This window comes from Paramisgurnus dabryanus, chromosome 18 (assembly GCF_030506205.2).
Source record: "Paramisgurnus dabryanus chromosome 18, PD_genome_1.1, whole genome shotgun sequence".
Lineage (NCBI taxonomy): Eukaryota > Metazoa > Chordata > Actinopteri > Cypriniformes > Cobitidae > Paramisgurnus > Paramisgurnus dabryanus.
Genome location: NC_133354.1, coordinates 19,139,791 through 19,160,359, shown reverse-complemented (window position 1 = coordinate 19,160,359; position 20,569 = coordinate 19,139,791). Strand labels below are relative to the sequence as shown.

The 20,569-nt window shown below is 37.8% G+C and overlaps 1 protein-coding gene across 1 annotated transcript; it reads right to left on the bottom strand.

Annotated features, from left to right (window-relative positions):
- Positions 1 to 1,682: 1,682 nt before the first annotated feature.
- On the bottom strand, positions 1,683 to 20,051 carry pfdn1 (prefoldin subunit 1). The gene is made up of 4 exons (XM_065287803.1): positions 19,964 to 20,051; positions 19,200 to 19,366; positions 19,031 to 19,115; positions 1,683 to 2,135 (listed from the first exon to the last, which is right to left on the bottom strand). Exons 1-4 carry the CDS (start codon positions 20,024 to 20,026, stop codon positions 2,052 to 2,054), a joined length of 399 nt encoding a protein of 132 aa, XP_065143875.1. The 5' UTR covers positions 20,027 to 20,051; the 3' UTR covers positions 1,683 to 2,051.
- Positions 20,052 to 20,569: the final 518 nt, after the last annotated feature.

Genomic DNA, 20,569 nt, shown 5'->3' with positions numbered 1-20,569 from the left:
AATGTATACATGTCTGTACCTATAAATGGTACATAATAGGACCTTTTCAAATGGTACTGCCCTAGTCACAGCTTGGGATAATTGTGTCTGATTGTGCAGAACCTCATTGGTTGTACCATGTCATTATTGACAATGTCCATTATTACAAATCTATATTATACAGTCAATCAGTTGTAGGTTTAATCATATCAGTTTAATAGTGAATATTTAATAAATAAAGGTTAAAAAACATTAGGGTTATGCTCTGCAGTATAATTAAAAATTTTTTTGCAGAGTTAGGGATGCCTGAATGTACCCACATACTTTGGAGTAAATTGATGTCAAAATGTATTATTTTAGAGAAAACTTTGTGCTATTTGTTTTAAAAATGATGCCGTTTTTGACCCACCGGCGTGTCTGCAGAGTTTATGGGGTTAAATGCTATTTGTCAGACTGTATGGTTCAATAAAGACCCTTTAAAGCATTAGTACATTTTCTTAAAAAACAAATCCAGATAATTTAGTCACCACCATATCATCCACAATGTTGATGTCTTTCTTTGTTCAGTCGAAAAGAAATTATGTTTATTGAGGAAAACATTCCAGGATTTTTCTCATTTCAATGGACCTTAATGGACCCCAATACATAACAGTTTTAATGCAGTTTAAAATTGCAGTTTCAACTGAGTTTCAAAGGATTCTAAACGATCCCAAATGAGGCATAAGGGTTACATATACGAAAAGCACATTTGCGGACCATTTTAAACAATACAGTGACACAAAGACATTAATTAGCATCATCCGACATACAACAACATCGGAACGGTCCTTTTTCTCCACACTTGTAAACACTGGGGTGTAGTTTCGCATACGTCATCTGTGACCTCTTGACGTGATGACGTATTACGTAAGGTAGTGCTGGCGCGTCACAGGAGGAAGACGAGAAGTTGTGGTTTAAAAGCGCATTTTTTTTTCTTGCCAAAAATGACAATCGTTTCGCTAGATAATACCGGTATGCATCTATTGGAATCGTTTAGAGTCCTTTGAAACTCCAATTTTAAACTGCATTAAAACTGTTACGTGTTGGGGTCCATTACAGGCCATTTAAATATGAAAAATCCTGGAATGTTTTCCTCAAAAAACACAATTTCTTCTCGACTGAACAAAGAAAGACATCTTGGTTTTTATAGTGGACAAAGGTACCAATGTATAAAAAAATATACCGTAAAGGTTTTTTTGTGAGACCAAAACAAGTTCTTCTAAGAAACTTAATTTTTAAAAGTATAGGTTTTATTTTTTCTGTCCATTTAGAGATAGTCCACAGTCATTTGAGCAAGGAAGGAGGATATCACTCAGACAAACATCTGCATCATTATAGATTGAGACACAGACAGACACACAGGAAAGACGCAGGAAGAGCAGTCTGGTGCAGATTTAAACAGAAGTCTCGTCTATTTCTCTTTTTCAGTTTTGAGGTCATCGCCTGAAAGTTTTCACAGGCTTGTGCAACATCTTTCTTTAGGTAGTCAGGAAAAAGATCACAAGAAAGAAGGGATGAGACACGAAAGAAGGATGTCCAGGGGAACGAACAGGAAACCGGTGACGTGCAGTTCCCAAATCTCGCAGCAATTAAGAGCATCCATAATAATAATAATATCAGATCGTATCTAAATTACTGTATGACACACACAGACACAAATCCGCTGTCTTTCAAAGTCATCTTTATTGCCATGTTCACACCTGCCTACATAAAAAAAATGTTTTGTATTTTTATTTTATTTTATTTTACAAACCATAGAAAGGAAATCTATAAAGAATGCAGTAAATAATAACTTAAAAAGACTTGGATAGGTTAAAGTTTACCTAAAAAGGTCACAGGAGAGTACATTAGACAGAATGTAAACATTCAATTTAACAAATCACTTAAATAAACTTCCTCTCTACAGCTGACAAATGACTCTTACTAGCATAGCTGTCAAGATGAACATTCTTGAATACATACAGAAGGCATGTAAACTAATGGTATGGTGTACAAAGGTAATATAGCAGGTTTTGTGGATGGGTGTGAGTGTTTTACTGAGCTCTTCTGGACATCAGCATCTCTCTAATGTTGTCCTCTGCGTCTTTAACGCTGCGCTCGAGATACGTCTTCTTTTGCTGCAGAAAAAAAACACAAGACAAGCCACTTTAACGGGTTTAAATCACAAAACCATGAACGTTCACAACATTAATATTTTGCATACATGCCTAAACAAGGCATTCGCAACATCAAAAGATTCCTGTTCCGATCACACCCTCTCATCAAGCTGGTGACAAAGTTGTTAAAATTCTTTGAGATAAGATAGGAAAATGACACATCAAGATGCTCTTAACAAAACTTATGATTACAGTTGTTAAAAAAACCTAAAAGTTTTTTGATATCCCTTACTGACCTAAATCACAAAAGGGCCGTATCTCAGACGAAAGGTGCTACATGCTGGAGAAAGTGTGAATGAGTGTTGCGTCAGATGTGTTTCAGGATGTGATCACATGGTTGACACCTGGTTAACAGCGGTGATAATGTACAGAAGCAGGCCCCTACCTGAAATCTTCCAGCGAAAGAAATGAGTCAACACACACAGAGAAAACCTTTGCCCTGGCGATGTGGCAGCATGATTATCTTTCTTTCAAACAAAATAACACAAGGCATTGTGTGCAATCCACTAATTTAACAATTTTTTATCATGAACTTTATATGAACCACTGAGCGGAGTTTCATCAACGTCACAATTTTGAAGTCTGTGAAGTCTTCTAGAGAATTTCTTTTATATGTTGTAATTTAAAGGACACATATTACGCAAAATCCACATTTATGTGTGTTGGGAGTGTGTGAACACAAAAACCCTACAATGAAAAAAACCTTTTTTTTTATCCCCATTAAATCAAAGCATGCAGTTTTGATTATTTGGTTATTGTGACCTCACACAAACAAAGCCCCACCCACTGCCACTCACTGACTGGTTAATTTACCCCAAATCTTTTCTAAATGGGTTTGTTAGCACGTTGTAGCGCTAATGCGGCTAAAGATACTATTGTCTCAGACTGTATATACAAAAATCTGATCTATTTTTAACCAAAAGCGCTGTCGGTAAGAGAGTGATGAGCTGTAGCTCATTTGCATTTAATGGTACACACATAAAAAAAGTTTTTGCTCCCATCCAGATAGGGTCATTTGGGACATGCTATAACACATTATTTGTGGGTATTTTGAGCTGAAACTTCACAGATACATTCTAGGGAAACCTGAGACTTCTATTAGATCTTGTAAATAATGATCCCGTATAGCCCATTACCGCATAAAAGGTTATTGGTTGGAACCCAGGGAACACACATACTGTTAAAAATGTATAATAATGGAAAAAAGTGTCTGCCAAATGCAAAAGTGAAATGAAGTATCTTTAATTATTGAAGTACGCCATGTGTTTATGTGAGTTGCCTGTAACCAGGCAATACTGTACATTAGATCATTGCTGTCTGGGAATCCCGCCCTTCCTTCATCTTTCCTTATTGACTTTTAGCCTACATATAATCTCACCGTCTCCGAAACGAATTGCCATGATAACAACCCTACACCTTTAGTGGTTTTTATTTCCGCTTTTATTTGAAGAACCTGTCGCTATACTTAGTGTGTTTAAAAACTATTATCTTGTTTAACAGTGACCTAAAAGCTATTAGTTTTCCCTTTCATGACTCAACCATACCAATGGTGGTGGGATAAAACAATGTAAGAAGTGTCACAGAAACGAAAAACGAGAGTAATATCCAAACGCTGTCCTATAAAATGCAAGAGGCAATTGTTCACTGAACAATTTGTTTATTTTTGGAATCTCACCCAGCCTGTTCACGCACAAAGCACTTTTGCATACACAACGTTTACATGTGCACATCTGCGTAACCTTGATGCAGGTTACAGATACATCGGTATGTTTTTGAAAGGAGGGTGAGAGTGGGAACCACAGGACATCAATAAGCAGGAATATTCTCTGAGCAAGCATGATAACAGATACGACAACAGATATTGGCCCATGCTTTTCATCTATGCCAACCCTTTAGAAAAGCTGCTTATTTTTAGATCAGAGAGGCCAAAGAAAGGTCATAAAAATATTTCAAAAGGCAAAACAGGCGCAGAAAACAATGGCGAGTAGGGGCGTGCATTTGGGTATCTAAGTAGCAAGTAGTATTGAATTACGACTGATGGCATTTTTGCCATGTTTAAATATTCTTACGTACTAATGGATGCCTAAGAACGTCATCAGCACACATATAATTTACCTTCTGTATTCACAAGTAATGGGTTGAACGCATTCAACGCTATGTAAGCTTTCATCAAAAGTATTTGTGGCATGTGTCAATTAGCACACAATATAATTTTGTAATGCGCTTAAGGGTTTAAAAGCACAAATGTGCAGGTCATATCTGTGTTAAAGGACTCAAGCATGAATTCTTCATACTTAGTCATCCATTATGAGGTAGGATTTCTTTCTCTTTTCTGGATGGATGAATTGCAGCTATTTTGCTATTGTACATGATGTGGGTAGAGTGTAGAGCTCAGCTTTGTGTGCTTAATGGATCTTGCCATGTAATATGCATGTAATAAGTTCACTTTTTATTTATTACTATTATTAGGGGGGGGGGGGTTAATGCTACTTCCTGCATTCTGACCTATTAACATAGTGTAATATGTTAATAACCCTCATGCTAAACATAAGCAACGTGTCAAAAAAGCAGTTGAGCTTGTGACCGAGTATTTCTAGGCCAAATTCAAAACCGAAGTTTTTTTCGAAAGGGGGTATCTGTTACGACTGACTGACCCCATATTCCTTTTATGGACCTTTACCCCCAGAAAAGCACGCCTGCCCTGCACGTCAAGTGAGAGCGAGAATGCGCATTAGCATTGCTCCGTTGAGTAGAAGTTACCTGTATCACTGCACAGCACCCAACAACTTTGTTTTATTAAGATGGGTCGACAAAAGAAGTGTGTTTTTGGATGTAAGGAGAAGAAAACCTTATTTCAAAAAAGCAGTTGAGCTTGTGACCGAGTATTTCTAGGCCAAATTCAAAACCGAAGTTTTTTTCGAAAGGGGGTATCTGTTACGACTGACTGACCCCATATTCCTTTTATGGACCTTTACCCCCAGAAAAGCACGTCGCCCTGCACGTCAAGTGAGAGCGAGAATGCGCATTAGCATTGCTCCGTTGAGTAGAAGTTACCTGTATCACTGCACAGCACCCAACAACTTTGTTTTATTAAGATGGGTCGACAAAAGAAGTGTGTTTTTGGATGTAAGGAGAAGAAAACCTTATTTAGCTTCCCATGTCTTAAGACAACAGCGGATGCAGTTAGTTTTTCAAAGACAACAACATAATTGCAAATTAGCTGCAGTTCGGAGAGGTTTGCTTTACAAACAAGGCTCAGTTTGGTCCCAACTTTAAGAGACAATGTAAAGGAGTCGCAACCACAGGCGTAAATAAATCAAAATCTGACGTGTTTTGTTTGCAATTAGCGCATACGTGCATGTAATGTAACGACACCAACAACAGAAATCATTTTCCGCCTCAGTTGGCATTGTAATGCACTTACGACATTTATACCTTTTAAACGAACACCTTAATTAAAATAGCAGATAAACAAAAAGGATTAATTACCAGATAGAGACGTCCTACTGTAATCGTTGCTGCTGTTGTTCCTTCTGATCAATTACTTACTCAGTATCCAATTCTGGATCATGTATGCAAAGCTGTATCTGACTGTAAGCCATTAAAAAAAGTTTTTATTAAGTTTGATTTCAATCAGTGTCACAGCTGTTAGATTAGTATCGAAAGGCTGCGTGTACTCATAACTCTTCAGCCCCGCCCACCGTACGCCTTCAAGTGTTCATCTTTTTTCGGCAAAAAAAACGGAATGGCCGTTCTGTCTTTTAATAATCTGACAACACGAAAGACTCTTTGGACATATGGGGCCCTATTTTAACGATCTGAAACGCAAATGCGAAGCGCGAAGCGCAAGTGACTTTGCGGGCGGATCTTGGGCGCTGTTGCTATTTTCCCGGCGGAAGAAATAACTCGATAACGCCAGGCGCAAATCAATAAGGGGTTGGTCTGAAGTAGGTTCATTATTCATAGGTGTGGTTTGGGCGTAACGCCAAATAAACCAATCAGAACATCATCCAACATTCCCTTTAAACGCAAGGGCACAAGTTCCATGGTGGGTTGCTATTATTATGACGGATTTACCAGGCGCACGCCAGGAGCGGTTCACAGCCGAGGAGACTGACGTTCTTGTAAGAGCAGTCAAAGACAGAGAAGTTGTTTTGTATGGGGATGGGAGAAACCCGCCCAAATCAGCGTCGGTTAAACAGGCGTGGGAGGAAATAGACACAATTGTCTCATCAGCTGGCATCCCCAGGACGTTGCGCCGCAAGCGCTACAATGATGTCAGGAGACGGGGGAAACCCAACCGTGCCAGCATAATTCGGGCACGCAGTGTAACGGGAGGTGGATCTGCCTCCACACAGGACCTTACCCCAGCCGAGGACATCGCTGCATACACCCTCACCGCTGAAAGCCAATAAACGCAAGCAGTCCAACACCAAAGTACACTTACAAATCAAGTTAACATACATTAAGGTTTCTTATGAAAACATTTAAATTATTATTTACATAAAATAAACGTAATACATATAATATTAATATTAAATTAAATATTTTAATCGTTATTTGCATGATAATTTTTTAACGCAGCCACACAAAATAACAAAATGACTTTAGACATTTTTTTTCTGATTAGTGGCGCAATTTTTTTTTGAAACTGCAAAATAGCATCAGGGATGGTTTGCGCTGGAACATGCCTCCTTTTTTGCGCTGAACCGCCCAGGGAGCGCAAGTTCATTCCCTAGTTTGCCGGCGTGCGTCTGTGGAGGGAAAAACCCGCTGTGCGCCGGTGCAAAATACGAATGATACATGCGTCACTGACAAAGTCAATTGCGCTGGCTGCAAGATAGGGCCCATGAAGGAGAAATTCTACTCTATAGGTAACCAAGCTTAAAATTTGATTGACCTAAACGGTGTGTGTTATGTGAGCCATAATAATAATAATAATAATAATAATAATAATACATATAATAATAATAATATTATTATTATATTATAGGAAAAGGTGCAGCCTTGAATAAAAAAATGACAAAATGCAAGAAGGTGAAGTACATAGGCATCATGTTTAAGGGCTTGTTTGCATTTTTTGCAGTGTTGCATGCTTGAATGCAGCGCCTTTTCTGATGAATGAAAAACAAAACTGCCTGGTTATTTAGATTATAGAAAGGTATAAAAAGAATGGCTCGTTGACTGATTGGTTTTCTTAAGAAAGCAAAAATGCTTTCTCTATGGCATTGCTGTCAAGACATTTTTAAGCATTTTTATTTTTAAGAGCGTACTTAAGAGGTTACAAAAAATAAAAGAGCAAAGAAATGTTGCAACTAGCTTTTAATAACCACTTTGCTAACTGAGGGATGTTTGCCTCCCACACAGCTCTTCTGGTTTGAATGTGAACAATCGATCTTTTGAACTCAATGAATGTCCTGCTTAGTTTATGTATGTCTCTCTCTTTCACTTCTGAGCATCTAGACTATGACATATCAAACCTCTTTGACAAATCTGTGATAAAAGTCAGTTTCATGGCACACAAGGCAATATTCTAATTTCAAGGCTCAAAATCACCCCAATAATTATTAAGAATTCCTTTATGGCCAACTAGATGTGTGAATATTACGAAACTAAAAGGCTGAGTAAATTGACAAACTTATATTGAACAATTCATGAATGCACCAAAATCTGGACTAAACTGGTTATCATCAAAGGTATGAACCCAACAAAGCCGCCCTAATGAGGGAATCCCCTCAGCCCATGCCCGTTGTGTTATGGAAACACAGCGCTCCATGCATATAATGATACCTCAGAAAGCTGACCTTCCCAGAACAATGCGGAAGAAGGCACAAAGAGGTCTTGTGGCTTTCTCTTTGCAGCTCTGTCTCAATCAGGCCGCAGAAGCCCTCATTGTTGTGGTCTGAATGGATCCTCTTATGGGACAGAGTGCCGCCCATAGTGACTTCTGTCAGAGCACAGATGACAGGGCAGATAGTCTGCGCAGACTCTGTCATAAATGAACCCTTTGTTGTTGTCGGCTCCGTTACTGGAGGCAGAGGTGATGGTCCTGAAACGCACTGACCTGCCGCAAATGCACACGGGTCGGAAAAGCGAAGGCCTTCGACTTCTTTCGGTTTTGAGTGAATTCGAATATAAACAACTGCCAACGGAATGCTTCAGTATTAGAATTCCAGAGAAAAGGAGGTGTAATGCTTTCGTTTATGCCTCTGGGGATGAATGAGAATGAATGCATTCCCTTCACACACCTTTGAAGTGAAAACGCAAAATACGCATACCGACTTCAAGCTTCAGGGATGTTTAATCATGCTTGTCTTGCAGAAACAAAAGGTTTATACCTACAGGTGTGTTTGAAACAGTGCATGAAATGAAAACGAAAGAAATTGATTATGTTTACATGAACACCCACAGAATAATGGGGAAACAGGAATCTAGGTCAGAATTGGACGAAATTATTGTTATATCGCAAATGTGCCTAATTGTTTGCAGAATGACTGAATAGTCAAACCTAGGGCTGTCACAATGACTAAATAATCGTCTCATCGCAATTGTTTGTCCTCATCGCGGTGATTTTAGATCACCGCAATGATTGCACATCTCTTTAAAAACCACAAGGGGGAGCTGCAGCGCCTGTAAAAACGAGACAGTATTAGATGGAGCTCTTTAACTGACAGTGTAACGTGATATAATGCAAATGCAGTGGAAAAAAACAGCATTTAAAGAAATGCTGCAAAACTTTGATAATTAGTATGAACTGCCAGGTAAAACAAACATTTCCAAAACAGCAATTCCAAATTTAGGGAAATGAAGGATGCTATTCTTAAGGATCTGTAAGGGATTATTTTTTTGCAGCCACTACAGACATGTGGTCCAGTACTAATATGACCTAAGTAGGATTGGCTGCTATGAATTATTTCATGAACAAACAAAAGTAAGAGAACTAAATGTTAAATTCTTATTAAACAATTAACTCTTTCACCGCCAGCGTTTTTAAAAAAAGTTGCCAGCCAGCGCCAGCGTTTTTCATGATTTTCACCAAAGTTTAATGCCTTCCAGAAAATGTTCTTCTTTAAATATATAAACATACAATATACCAAATGACAAAACAGACCCTCTGCTTTCAAACAAAAAAAACCGTTTCATCCTACCTTTAGTGGTTCTTTTGCAATCAGCTTTTGAATATTTTGAGCAAAAAGCAGAGATATTTCCATTTTTATGACGGACTTTTCATAGAGATCCGATTCAAAGCGATCTTTAAAACAGACACGGACATGCAGCCGCTTGCCATAGGGCAATACTTCCGGTTTTAAAAAGTTGCGGAAGGGCGCCTGGTGGATAATAGCGGTATTGCGGAAAGACGGAAAATCTCGTCATTGGCGGGGAAGCGTTTTCTCTTAATTGACGAGATATCTCGTCAATGGCGGGGAAAGAGTTAACTGTCAGCCAAATATCATAATCGTGACAGCCCTAGTCAAACCTTTAGTTCAATGCAGATAACATAGAAACTGGCATGTGAATGTTATTGCCTGCATGTACTCTGACGTATGGATGACGTATGGATGATCGCATATGAATGCTAAACGATCAGAAAGAAAGTAAAGGAATCAGGGCAGGACGATAAGTTAAATATTAGTTTAAAAAAAGTATTTTTAAAAAACTAATATAACGGAAAATGTATAAATCATAGAATAATGTGAACATCGAATATTGTTGAAAATTGTGCAAAATGTAATTTATTTATTATTCTTTATTAAAATGGCACCAACAAGTGACACAGATACTATACAGATACTATATATGTATATATAGATTATATATTATACATATATATATACAGATTTATAAATATTTATTTTATTTATTTAACATAAAATCTATTATGTAAGTGATTCATTAACATGAATGCAGCACATGCAAACATAAACTTTTATTCTGCATGCAATTAATTGCGAGTAATCATTTGACAGCCCTATTTCAAATTGGTCTTGCATACTTAAAGCATTACCATATTATATAACTCACTGCATTATTTAGCAAGTTATTGCAAATTGCATTTTTCTTAAAAATTTAAGTCTGGTTTGGTGCTGGTGCCCCAAAAAGAACGTGCCCCATAGTTGATGGGGAATTCTGAATAAAAGCACGGAAATGCCTCACAACTTGCGCCACAGTCAAGATCAAGAATAGTCAAAACAGGCACAGCGTGAAGGGTGTGAGGCATGATAAATCGACTGTCATGAGTAAGAAGTAAATCTGATAGTGCCATGTAAGGACAGCTGTCCCCCAGTTTGCACCCAGGACGACACCCCAACCATGCAAATAATTCTGCAGCATCTCCCTCCTGCTGTCTCGGAGTATTTATAACAATCTTCATCCGTCTTTTCTGCAATTGCACGAAACAACAACCCGCTGAGGTTCCCAAAAAGGCGTTGACAGATCCGTAACAGCTCTGTCAACACGCTACACATCAGTCCTCTCCCCACTATGGGCATGCAGCCCACCTGCATCGTGTGCAAATGATGACCTCATAAAGTAATCGGCAGTTGGGTCATTGTCACCCCAGGAGTCATAACTCATGCATGGGCATCACGAGGGCGGTGAGTGGGCACCGTTCAGATGCTGACAACATCATGTTACTTCGCACTGCCTCACCCAGACTCTGTGAATAAAGAGGTCACAGGAGCCATGAGCTCATTCGCTCCCCGTGGTCTAAAAAGGGTTCCAGTATTCGGCGGAAAATGGCAGCTATGCTGTCTGACTGTACACGGGCATTACAAAAGCAAGGAGGCCTCTGAAATATTTGCGTGACTCAGGGCTTGATCACAAATGCGTATCCAAACAACCTTTTTTAAAGGCCGGTCAGAAAGTCATCAGGTCTCGAAAATTGTTTCGATTGGTCACTGTAGGATATATGACGGTCAATGTGTAATGAAATACGCTGTCATCAGGTGCTTCTCATTGGGCTCAGTTAGTCGAGGGAAGCCCTGGGCCTGGATCCAAAAGTCACCAGGCCTGCATTTATTCAAGGTGATGTCATAGCCGAGACTGAGATTACACCCAAACTGCCCAGCGCGCTGCAGCCAAATACAGGCAGGCCCAGACACGATGCTGAAAGTGCACAAATACATCTCAGCATTACTGTATATCAGTCAACGCCCTTTTACAATCACACACTTCTTATTTACTTTTCTAAACAACTTTTTTGCCATTCAAATAAATTGAGATCTAAATATCGTAAATGGTGTTAAAGTAAATCAGTGGATGTGTGTATGTAAAGCCTTAGAGCATCATAACATACTGTAACTTTTATGATGTCAGATGCACACGAATGGCCACACACGCACATAAAAAATACAAGTGCTTAAACGTTTCTTCACAGCGATGGCATAGAAGAAACCTTTTTGCTTTACTTGTCCCATCCATTCATGGTAAAATAACACCAAGGAAGATGGATATAAAAAACATCAGAAGAATTTATGATACGAGTAAACAACGTCCATGACCACATCAAGCAGGTTTCCCAAAGAGTTTGTTATTAAAGGACGGTGCAGTTAAAAATAAAATATTAGAGCCAACTTCAACCCACAGTTTAAGTGCGGCACAACGCTATTTCTTATTTTACATGTAAAGAAAATGATCTTATTAACCCAAATTAACCCATATGGGTGATTCTCGCGAAATTAGACTTATGTGGTGTCATGAAACATTTTGATAATAAAAGTAAAAAAATCAAAATAAGAAGCATAAAGTTACAAACATCTCTTCATGTACTATTTTGCACATGATTTCAAATGACATACAAACCAATTTAGTTTTTTCCACATTTAAGGGGGAAATTTTCATTACCGCAACGTGTCCATGACTGGATTTGGGTTCTTTGACGTGGAAATATTTATAAAAAAAATAAAAAGCTTCAGTGCATGTTATACTATAAACATTTACAGTAAAGAAACATGTGGTATTTGGTGATCATTGGTTAATGTAGAGACAATAATAAGGAATAGAAATGTCTCCAGGACCAATTTTCTCATCCTCCGCAACAATTTTCAATCATTGTTTAAGCCCTCAAGGAACTAACATTTTAAAAAAAACATTGGTAGAAGGGACATAATTGACTGTGACACTCAAGATGGCTACCATGTAAGCAGTTCTTATTTTTTCTCTCCAGATAGAAGTTGAAATTTTGTTTGTCATAGTACCTAGACAACTTTTTAGTTCTCATTACCGAAACATGAGTTTGTAAAGGCATATAATTAATGTCATATCATGTTGCGGTAATGATAATATTTGATAATGATAAAAAATATAAATATAGGAAATATTTTTAAATCCTCTAAAAATAATGTTTATAGTAAGACCTTAATCTTAAATGTGCAACAAAAACAAAAATTGGCTGGATTTCGTGAGAATCACCCATATGACTCAAATAGTATTGACATTATTCAGTATTTCCCACACACTGACCTTACTTAGACGGGCCGCCCAGGTATATTAACAACCGCCCAAGTATATCTGCCATCAAATTTTGTCTTTTTTGTTATTCTTTAATAATGTTTCGTCTCTCCCGATGAGTTTGGTGTGAGTTTCTCGATGAATTGGCAAGCACTGAGTCACTTTGTATCCTTCCATGTTTCAGAACTTGGGCAGAGTTGTATCCATTAGAGGACTTCACGGAGGACCCGTGACCCGTTTGGGTCGATCCCAGTTGAATTACTTCGGGTCCTGCGTCTGATTAACATTGTGTGTAAAACCAGAGTCGATCAGAGAGCGGTCATGATCAGAGTCAGTCTGCGCTAACGCTCATGTGCAGTTTCAAGGGCGCATTTATATGTAGAAAACAGTAAAGCTCAGAAAAATTACTTTAGCTGGGTTTTCACAGACGGGTTCACACATTTTAGTCTGTACATCTTACAAAGTGATAATATTGCATTGGTAATACACCGCTTCAGTCATATGGGTTACTTTAGCACTATGGGGCAGTTTCCCGGACAGGGATTAGACTAGTCCTAGACTAAAATTTATGTAAGAGCTGTCCAAACTGAAAACAGCTTAGACTGACATATCTTAAAATACATCAGTGCCCTTTGTTTTGCCTCAAAATGCACACAAGTAATGTTTTTAGTAAGGCATGTTTGTTTAAACTAGTTATATTTCCTAATTAAACTAAGGCCTAGTCCTGGCTTAAGATAATCCCTGTCTGGGAAATCACCCCTATATCTTCATCCCAGACAGGGTTTAGATTAATCTACGACTAGGCTTTAGTTATATTAGGACATCTAGGTAGTTTTACAAACAAACCTTACAAAAAAGCAATACAGCTGTGAGACAAAACAATGGCATTGATACATGTTAAAATATGTAAGTACAAGGTGTTTTTAAAGTAAGGCAGCTCAAACATACATTTTAGTCTGGGACTAGGATAAACCCTGTCCAAAAAACTGCCCCAAAATTCATTTTGTGGGCATTTTTCAGAATATCACCTTATGCATTACAGACAGAAGAAAGCCATGCAAGAGTGTTAGCAAATATTAAAACATTTTGGGGGGAACTGTACCTTTAAAGAGGTGGTTTTCTAAAATTCTAGGAGATAAATATCAAGCACTGTTTAGTTCCAACAAGTCAGCTTTATAAAAAAAAAGGTGGATTAAATCAATCATAAACCCACAAGATCAAGTCTAGAGACCTGTTGTAGGTGTTGAGCTACACATTTTCAACATTAAAGGGATAGTTCGGCCAAAAATGATATTAAACCCATGATTTACTCACCCCCAAGCTGTCTGAGTTGCATATGTCCATAGTTTTTCAGACAAACACATTTTCGGATATTTTAAAAAATGTTTTAGATCTTTCAGTTGATTAAATGTAATGTTACGGGGTCCACCCATAGTCCACGACCTTCAAGTCCAAAAAAGTGCATCCATCCTTCACAAATTGAATCCAAACGGCTCCAGGATGATAAACAAAGGTCTTCTGAGGGTAATCCACGGGGTGTTGCTGTAGAAATATCCATATTTAAAACTTTATTAACGAAAATAAATACCTTCCGGTAGCACCGCCATCTTAGACTCCTCTGTATTCAGGAGAGAGTATTAGCGTAGTGTACGCACTTTTCTTAGTGATGTATGACAAATTCGGAGGGCGGGGGCACAGAGCAGCAGCAGAGTAGCCTCCGTAGGCTGCGTAAGCTCTCATCCTGAATGCGGACGCGACTAAAATGGCGGCGCTAGCGGAAGGTATTTATTTTCGTTAAAAAAGTTTTAAATATGGATATTTATACAACAACACCGCACGGATTACCCTCAGAAGACCTTTGTTTATCATCCTGGAGCCGTTTGGATTTAATTTGTGAAGGATGGACGCACTTTTTTTGGACTTGAAGGTCGTGGACTATGGGTGGACCCCTTAACATTACATTTAGTCAACTGAAAGATCTAAAACATTTTCTAAAATATCCGAAAATGTGTTTATCTGAAAAACGATGGACATATGCAACTCAGACAGCTTGGGGGTGAGTAAATCGTGGGTTTAATATCCTTTTTGGCCGAACTATCCCTTTAACAAAATGACTCTGTATGACACATTAAAGCCAGACAGATAAAAGGTGAACTAGATTACTGTATCTGGCACCTGATGACTGTAATGTCTCACCTGTACTCGGTTTCACTGCATTACAAGACTACAATCTGCAGTCATAAAAAAGGACTGTGATGCAATTTTCACACACACCCACATTTTTACATAGAAACTGTTTACCACAATAGGAAGTGGTAAAAGGAAAATGAATGACAGCACAGCTAAAATTATTCAAGGATACCATTCTAAAGAATTATATAGTTATAAAATGACAACAATTCTCCGGACTGTTTATTTAGGTTTCAAAGAAAATATGCATAGTCTTATCGCTAAACCAACACTGTTTGAGATAACACTATTTTTAGCACATGACTTAAATTCCAAGCATAAGTAAATACACAATTCCTCCCATCCTTCTTATGAACCTGCCATCTTAAATCATGTGAAACACACAGAAGGACTTCATAGCCTGACACCTGGATGAAAAACCGTGTTAGGTTTTTGAAACAGTTTACCTCAATGAGAAGATATGTGGTCGTCATACCTTCAATAACAAAATAACAAAGCCGGCTGCATCTCTCTCATGTCATTCAAGTTAACAATAAGCGGGCTGATCTGAAAGCTGTTTGAAACAGGAGGCAGGACCTCCCGTGAGGCTACAGGTGGCTACACTCGCTCTTAAAGTTCAGGTAAACACGAACAGCTGGCTTTTCATCATAAACCAAAGAGATCAAAGAACTGACATATTTAAACTTGGTTTGAACATTCTGATGTGGGCACAACTCACAACTTCTGAATCTGAAGCAAGACAGTCACGTCATTGCTACAACCGAGCAGCAAACCTCGAAAGTCTATTGAAATTAAAGGGAAATTTCGAAAAATAATTTTTAAGGCTAATGATGCCACAAAACCACGCTGATGTTGAAAAGTATGATGACATACTGATTCAGTCATTTTCATATTGAAGCCCACATGCTGGGCATAATGATGACATTTCTCATCACTATTTCCTCTAATACGACAAGTTCTTGGGAACAAAAGCGTCAGCTTTTCTTTACCCAGCACAGAATTTGATTTGACGACCTACGACTTTCCACTGAGTAACAACATTTCTCGTTTATACAAATGATCCTCTGTGCAATTCAGATCAAGTCACAATAAAACATTTTAATATTTTACAACATGGTTATTTGACATGATATTGGCACAGGATGGTGCTAGAAACAGCACTGGTTCGATTCCCATAAAATCCACATACTTACAAAATGTATAATGCAAACTGTTTTTCATTAAAGTAGGAGCTAAATGTGTAAATGTGAAAACATGCTGAAGGATGATTGCTCATACAAGCATGTGGATGCCTGTGTAAAGATAAGGATATCATGAGAGCCATAAAGCCATTGTGGTTTTAGCACAGTGATGGGAACACAATGATGTACGGGCATCATTTTAACCACACATACCTCCCCCTTTAAAAGAAATCAACATGAGAGGGTTGCTAAAACCAGACGGGAGGGCTTCCTCCCGCACAACATGAGTGTGACATTCTGAGCGTGCATGCAAAACTGTGGGAGAAGCATGCAAACATGGCCACGAGTAAAAACCACACAAGCATTTGAGTTTCTAGAGAAATAACAGGCAATCCTATTAGACTACAGCCTTTTGTGGAAACTCCAAAAGCCATACGAAAAAATATGAATATTTTTGATCGTAGGAGTGTCAGTCATTGATTTCAGTCTTATCATACATTCACATGCATTTAATCCTTTCAATGTTTGTTTCCTGCTTTTAATGTTGAATATCATTAATAAAATGCTTGTTGAATGCATGTATCTTATGGATTTTTCCATTTTCTTTAAATATTTCATTCTCTAACTTTTTTACTTTTAGGGGCAGGTTCCTGGAAAGGGTTTAGATTAATCCAGGACTAGGCATTAGTTATTTTTACAACATCAGAGTAGTTTTTACAAACATACCTTACAAATATCATTACTGCTGTGCATCTTGAGACAAAACAATGGAACTGATAATACAGTACAGGCCAAAAGTTTGGACACACTCACTCATTTTTTATTTATATATTTTTCCACATAACAGAATAATAATAAACTCGTCCAAACGATGGCATAACAAAAATGCAAATGTGGGAATTATGTTGGTGACTGACAGCATCTAAAATAAATCAAAACTCTGTTATATTTTATCATCTGAAGTGCAGTTACCCTTTGCCTAGAAATTGCAAAACCATACTTGTGTCATTTTATCAAGAAGCTTCTTGAAGTTTTACTTTAGACTGAATTTTAAAGAATATTGAAGGATTTCACATTTAATCTGGGCTCTTATTGACAGCTTTTTCTGTAATATTCAGTGCAAGTCATCTATTTCAAAAATAATATTTTAAAATAAAATTTTAGTTTTCTAATAACAGAAATTAATCTGTTTGGCACAGGTATAGTTTTTTCTACAAATATAATTTCATGTATTTAACCATACACCTTCAGATTAAAAGATTTTTAAAATCATAGTTAACATTTTAGTCAAGTGTGTCCAAACTTTTGGCCTGTACTGTATGTCAAGATATGCTTTTAAATTATAGCAGCTTAAAGTCGCAATGAAAAGTAAAATAAAAAAACTGTAATTTGTTTTGCAATATTGTGGTATTTTTTTTACAAATGATTTATCTGTGTGCTTCATTCATTTAAAATTTAAAATTCATGTGCCCTCATAATCTTTAATCATAAATGCAAATCTCCTCCCCTCCTAAAAACGATCTCTTTTTACTTCCGGTCATAATGTACGGCAGGTGGGCGGGGTCCGGGAGAATATCGCTGCGAATAGCAATTAGCAACACGACCCACCTTCAAAAGATCCAATTAGATCTCGATGGACAAATTCAAATCCAGCCCTGCCTTATTTCATTTCAGAGGCCGGTTTAGCAAGTAATAGCAGTCATTTTACTATTTAGATTAACTATAGATCCAGTATACCAAAGGTATAAGTAACCCACTTCTAGCCAAAATAACCTTGAATTTGGTTACATGTTGTTTTTGCCTAAATAACTTGCAAGATGTATGATATTAGCAAAGTTAACCGTAATTACAAGTGGTTTGGTTTTACTGATATATTTATTTTATTTCATTATTTCTGGGCTATGGTTAGACGTCTATTCAATTTTGACTGACAGTCCAAATTTTGCCTTGACATCTGGGCTGTCTTTTAATGGCAAAATTGCTTGCTTGGTGTACCTTTCGTGTATATATTTTTTGCTTTATCTAAGGCAAATGATCTGCGGTTAATTGAAGGGCAAGCATGCAGTGTTTCGCAATTATGTGATATTCATTAGGACATACTGGCATTTACACCAGAAATGCAATGAGTTTACAGGGATGTGTTACTATCCTCTCTGTAGTTTGAGTAACCAGATCACATAACGCTTTAGACCCTGTTTGCACCTGAGCTGACCACTTGTAAACAGATCGCCCGAGACAGATGATCTTTCCAGGTTAACGTCACCTTTAATATAGGAGTCTTTCCTTTATTTAAAGGGACACTCCACTTTTTTTGAAAATATGCTCATTTTCCAGCTCCCCTAGAGTTAAACATTTAATTTTTACCGTTTTGGAATCCATTCAGCCGATCTTTTAGCATAGCTTAGCATAATCCATTGAATCTGGTTAGACCATTAGCGTTTGTGCTAAAAAAAATAATCAAAGAGTTCGATATTTTCCTATTAAAAACTTAACTCTTCTGTAGTTACATCGTGTACGGAAAATTAAAAGTTGGGATTTTCTAGGCTGATATCGCTAGGAACTATACTCTCATTCTGGTGTAATAATCAAGAACTTTGCTGCTGTAAGATGGCTGCAGCTGGCGCAATGATATTACGCAGTGCCCGACAATAGTCCCCTTGGTTACTTTCAATAGCAGGGGACTATTTTCAGGCGCTGCGTAATATCACTACGCCTGCTGCAGCGATGCTTGGTCTAATCAGATTCAATGGATCATGCTAAGCTATACTAAAAGTGGTACCGCCAGACCCGGAGATCAGCTGAATTGATTCCAAAACGGTAAAAATCAAATGTTTAATTCTAGGGGAGCAGGAAAATGAGCATATTTTCAAAAAAAGTGGAATGTCCCTTTTAGCATCAGAATGCTCTTTGCATAAACCATTTGATGATATTTTTGTAGACATTTGCGTCCCCAAAAACACTTGTTATGATGAGCAAAATACTTTTAGGCAGTTGACAACTTGTGAACTTTGTATGTTTGTGTTTGGCCACACCCACCTCAAGCTCCTTAATCTTCTCATCTGCTGTTTTCTGCTTGTCCAAAAGCTGATTGGCGATCTCATCTTTAGACTGTAAAATAAACCTGCAAAATATAATCTGTGTTAACCTACAGCAAAAGGCTCAATCGCATGATATTTTGCACAAAGCTGATCTGCAGTGCACATACATGCGTCCTGCTCCCTCGAACATGCGGGTGCTGCCAGGAAGTGAGGTGATCTCTACATGTGTGAAGCTTGCGTGTTTCTTCATACGGCTCAGCTGTTCGATCTGCAAGTCTGCGATCTTCACCTTCTGCTGAGTGTCAATCATTTTGGCCTGCAGTTCACCAAAGGCCTGCAGAATACAAATGCGAGAATTGCAGATTGAGAAAGTTGTGGTAACAGTTTTATCTCTTAATAAATACCTTAAATATTGATAAATACTCTTAATAAATACTTTAAAGATTCCTTAAGATCTAGGCATGTGACATCATCAGTTATGAATTAAAAGAAATAAATGATGAAATGTACATCAGAAATAAAATATACCCTTACAAAAATTACCATTGTAAAATGTTTATAGTCATAACATTAAACTGTGCTATAGTGTTAAGGTCGCATTAAATTATGCTTAATTAACAAAATAATAGACTTTAAAGTATTTTTTGTAAACTTCATTTGCAGTCATATAAAAAAACAAAAACGAATGTATACTGGTGTAAATAAGGCTTTACTTTGTAATCTTTTAATGTAAAGGCAATATATGAAAAAGCATAACTATAAAAATGTGTTCTGCCACAGGTTAGCAGTTCCCCTGCATTGTTTTAAACCGTACCATAGCGTAATTCTGATCTAACTGGCAGTATAAACCATCACTCGCTAATTTAGAAAGGCAAAATATAATTAACAAATTCGTTTACAACTGTGAATAAATCTGTAAATTGTCATTTACCTTCTTCAGCTCGAGGTCTACGGGCGCCGCCATGATGCTGAGGTAAAACGAGACAATGCGCATGCGTGACAATCTTGCGCATGAGCTCTGCCTACACAGACGGCAGAGAGAGAGAGAGAGAGAGCATGCTTAGACAAATTGTGGGATGACAGGAATGGTTTAAACTGCACTGTAAAAACCTTCGATGTCTGTAAAACAGCATATAATACAGATTGTAAGTATGTTAACACCCTACTGAAAATAAAGTTAAAACCAGCCTTGGTGTAGCAAGCTGGTTTTATAGGGGTTTTGGCCACTTTTTACCTGACCAGGCTGGAAAACTAGCTTTGCCATTTAGCATGGTTATTGTAGTAAAAGAATGGTTTTGCTGATAGTAGTCAATACACCAAAAAACTATGGTTACTAACTACACCTTTACCACAATAAAACCATAGCTAATTCCATCGTAAACCAGCTAAGACCAGCCAAACAGTTTAGCCAAGTTTTCAGCCTCGACAAGCTTGTTTTTGCAGGTGGTCAGCTGGTCTTCCAGTCTTCAAACCCCCTCTAAAACAAGGTTGGGAGACCAGCTACTGCCAACTTAGGCTGGTTTTAGCTGTTTTAGTA

What these genes read in the sequence shown, in the direction of transcription:
- pfdn1 (XM_065287803.1), bottom strand. Translation starts at nt 20,026, where the DNA reads ATGCGCATTGTCTCGTTTTACCTCAGCATCATGGCGGCGCCCGTAGAC. An exon ending in TAGACCTCGAGCTGAAGAAG is followed by an intron (nt 19,367 to 19,963) that starts GTAAATGACAAT and finishes TGTATTCTGCAG; the next exon opens with GCCTTTGGTGAACTGCAGGC. An exon ending in TTCGAGGGAGCAGGACGCAT is followed by an intron (nt 19,116 to 19,199) that starts GTATGTGCACTG and finishes TATATTTTGCAG; the next exon opens with GTTTATTTTACAGTCTAAAG.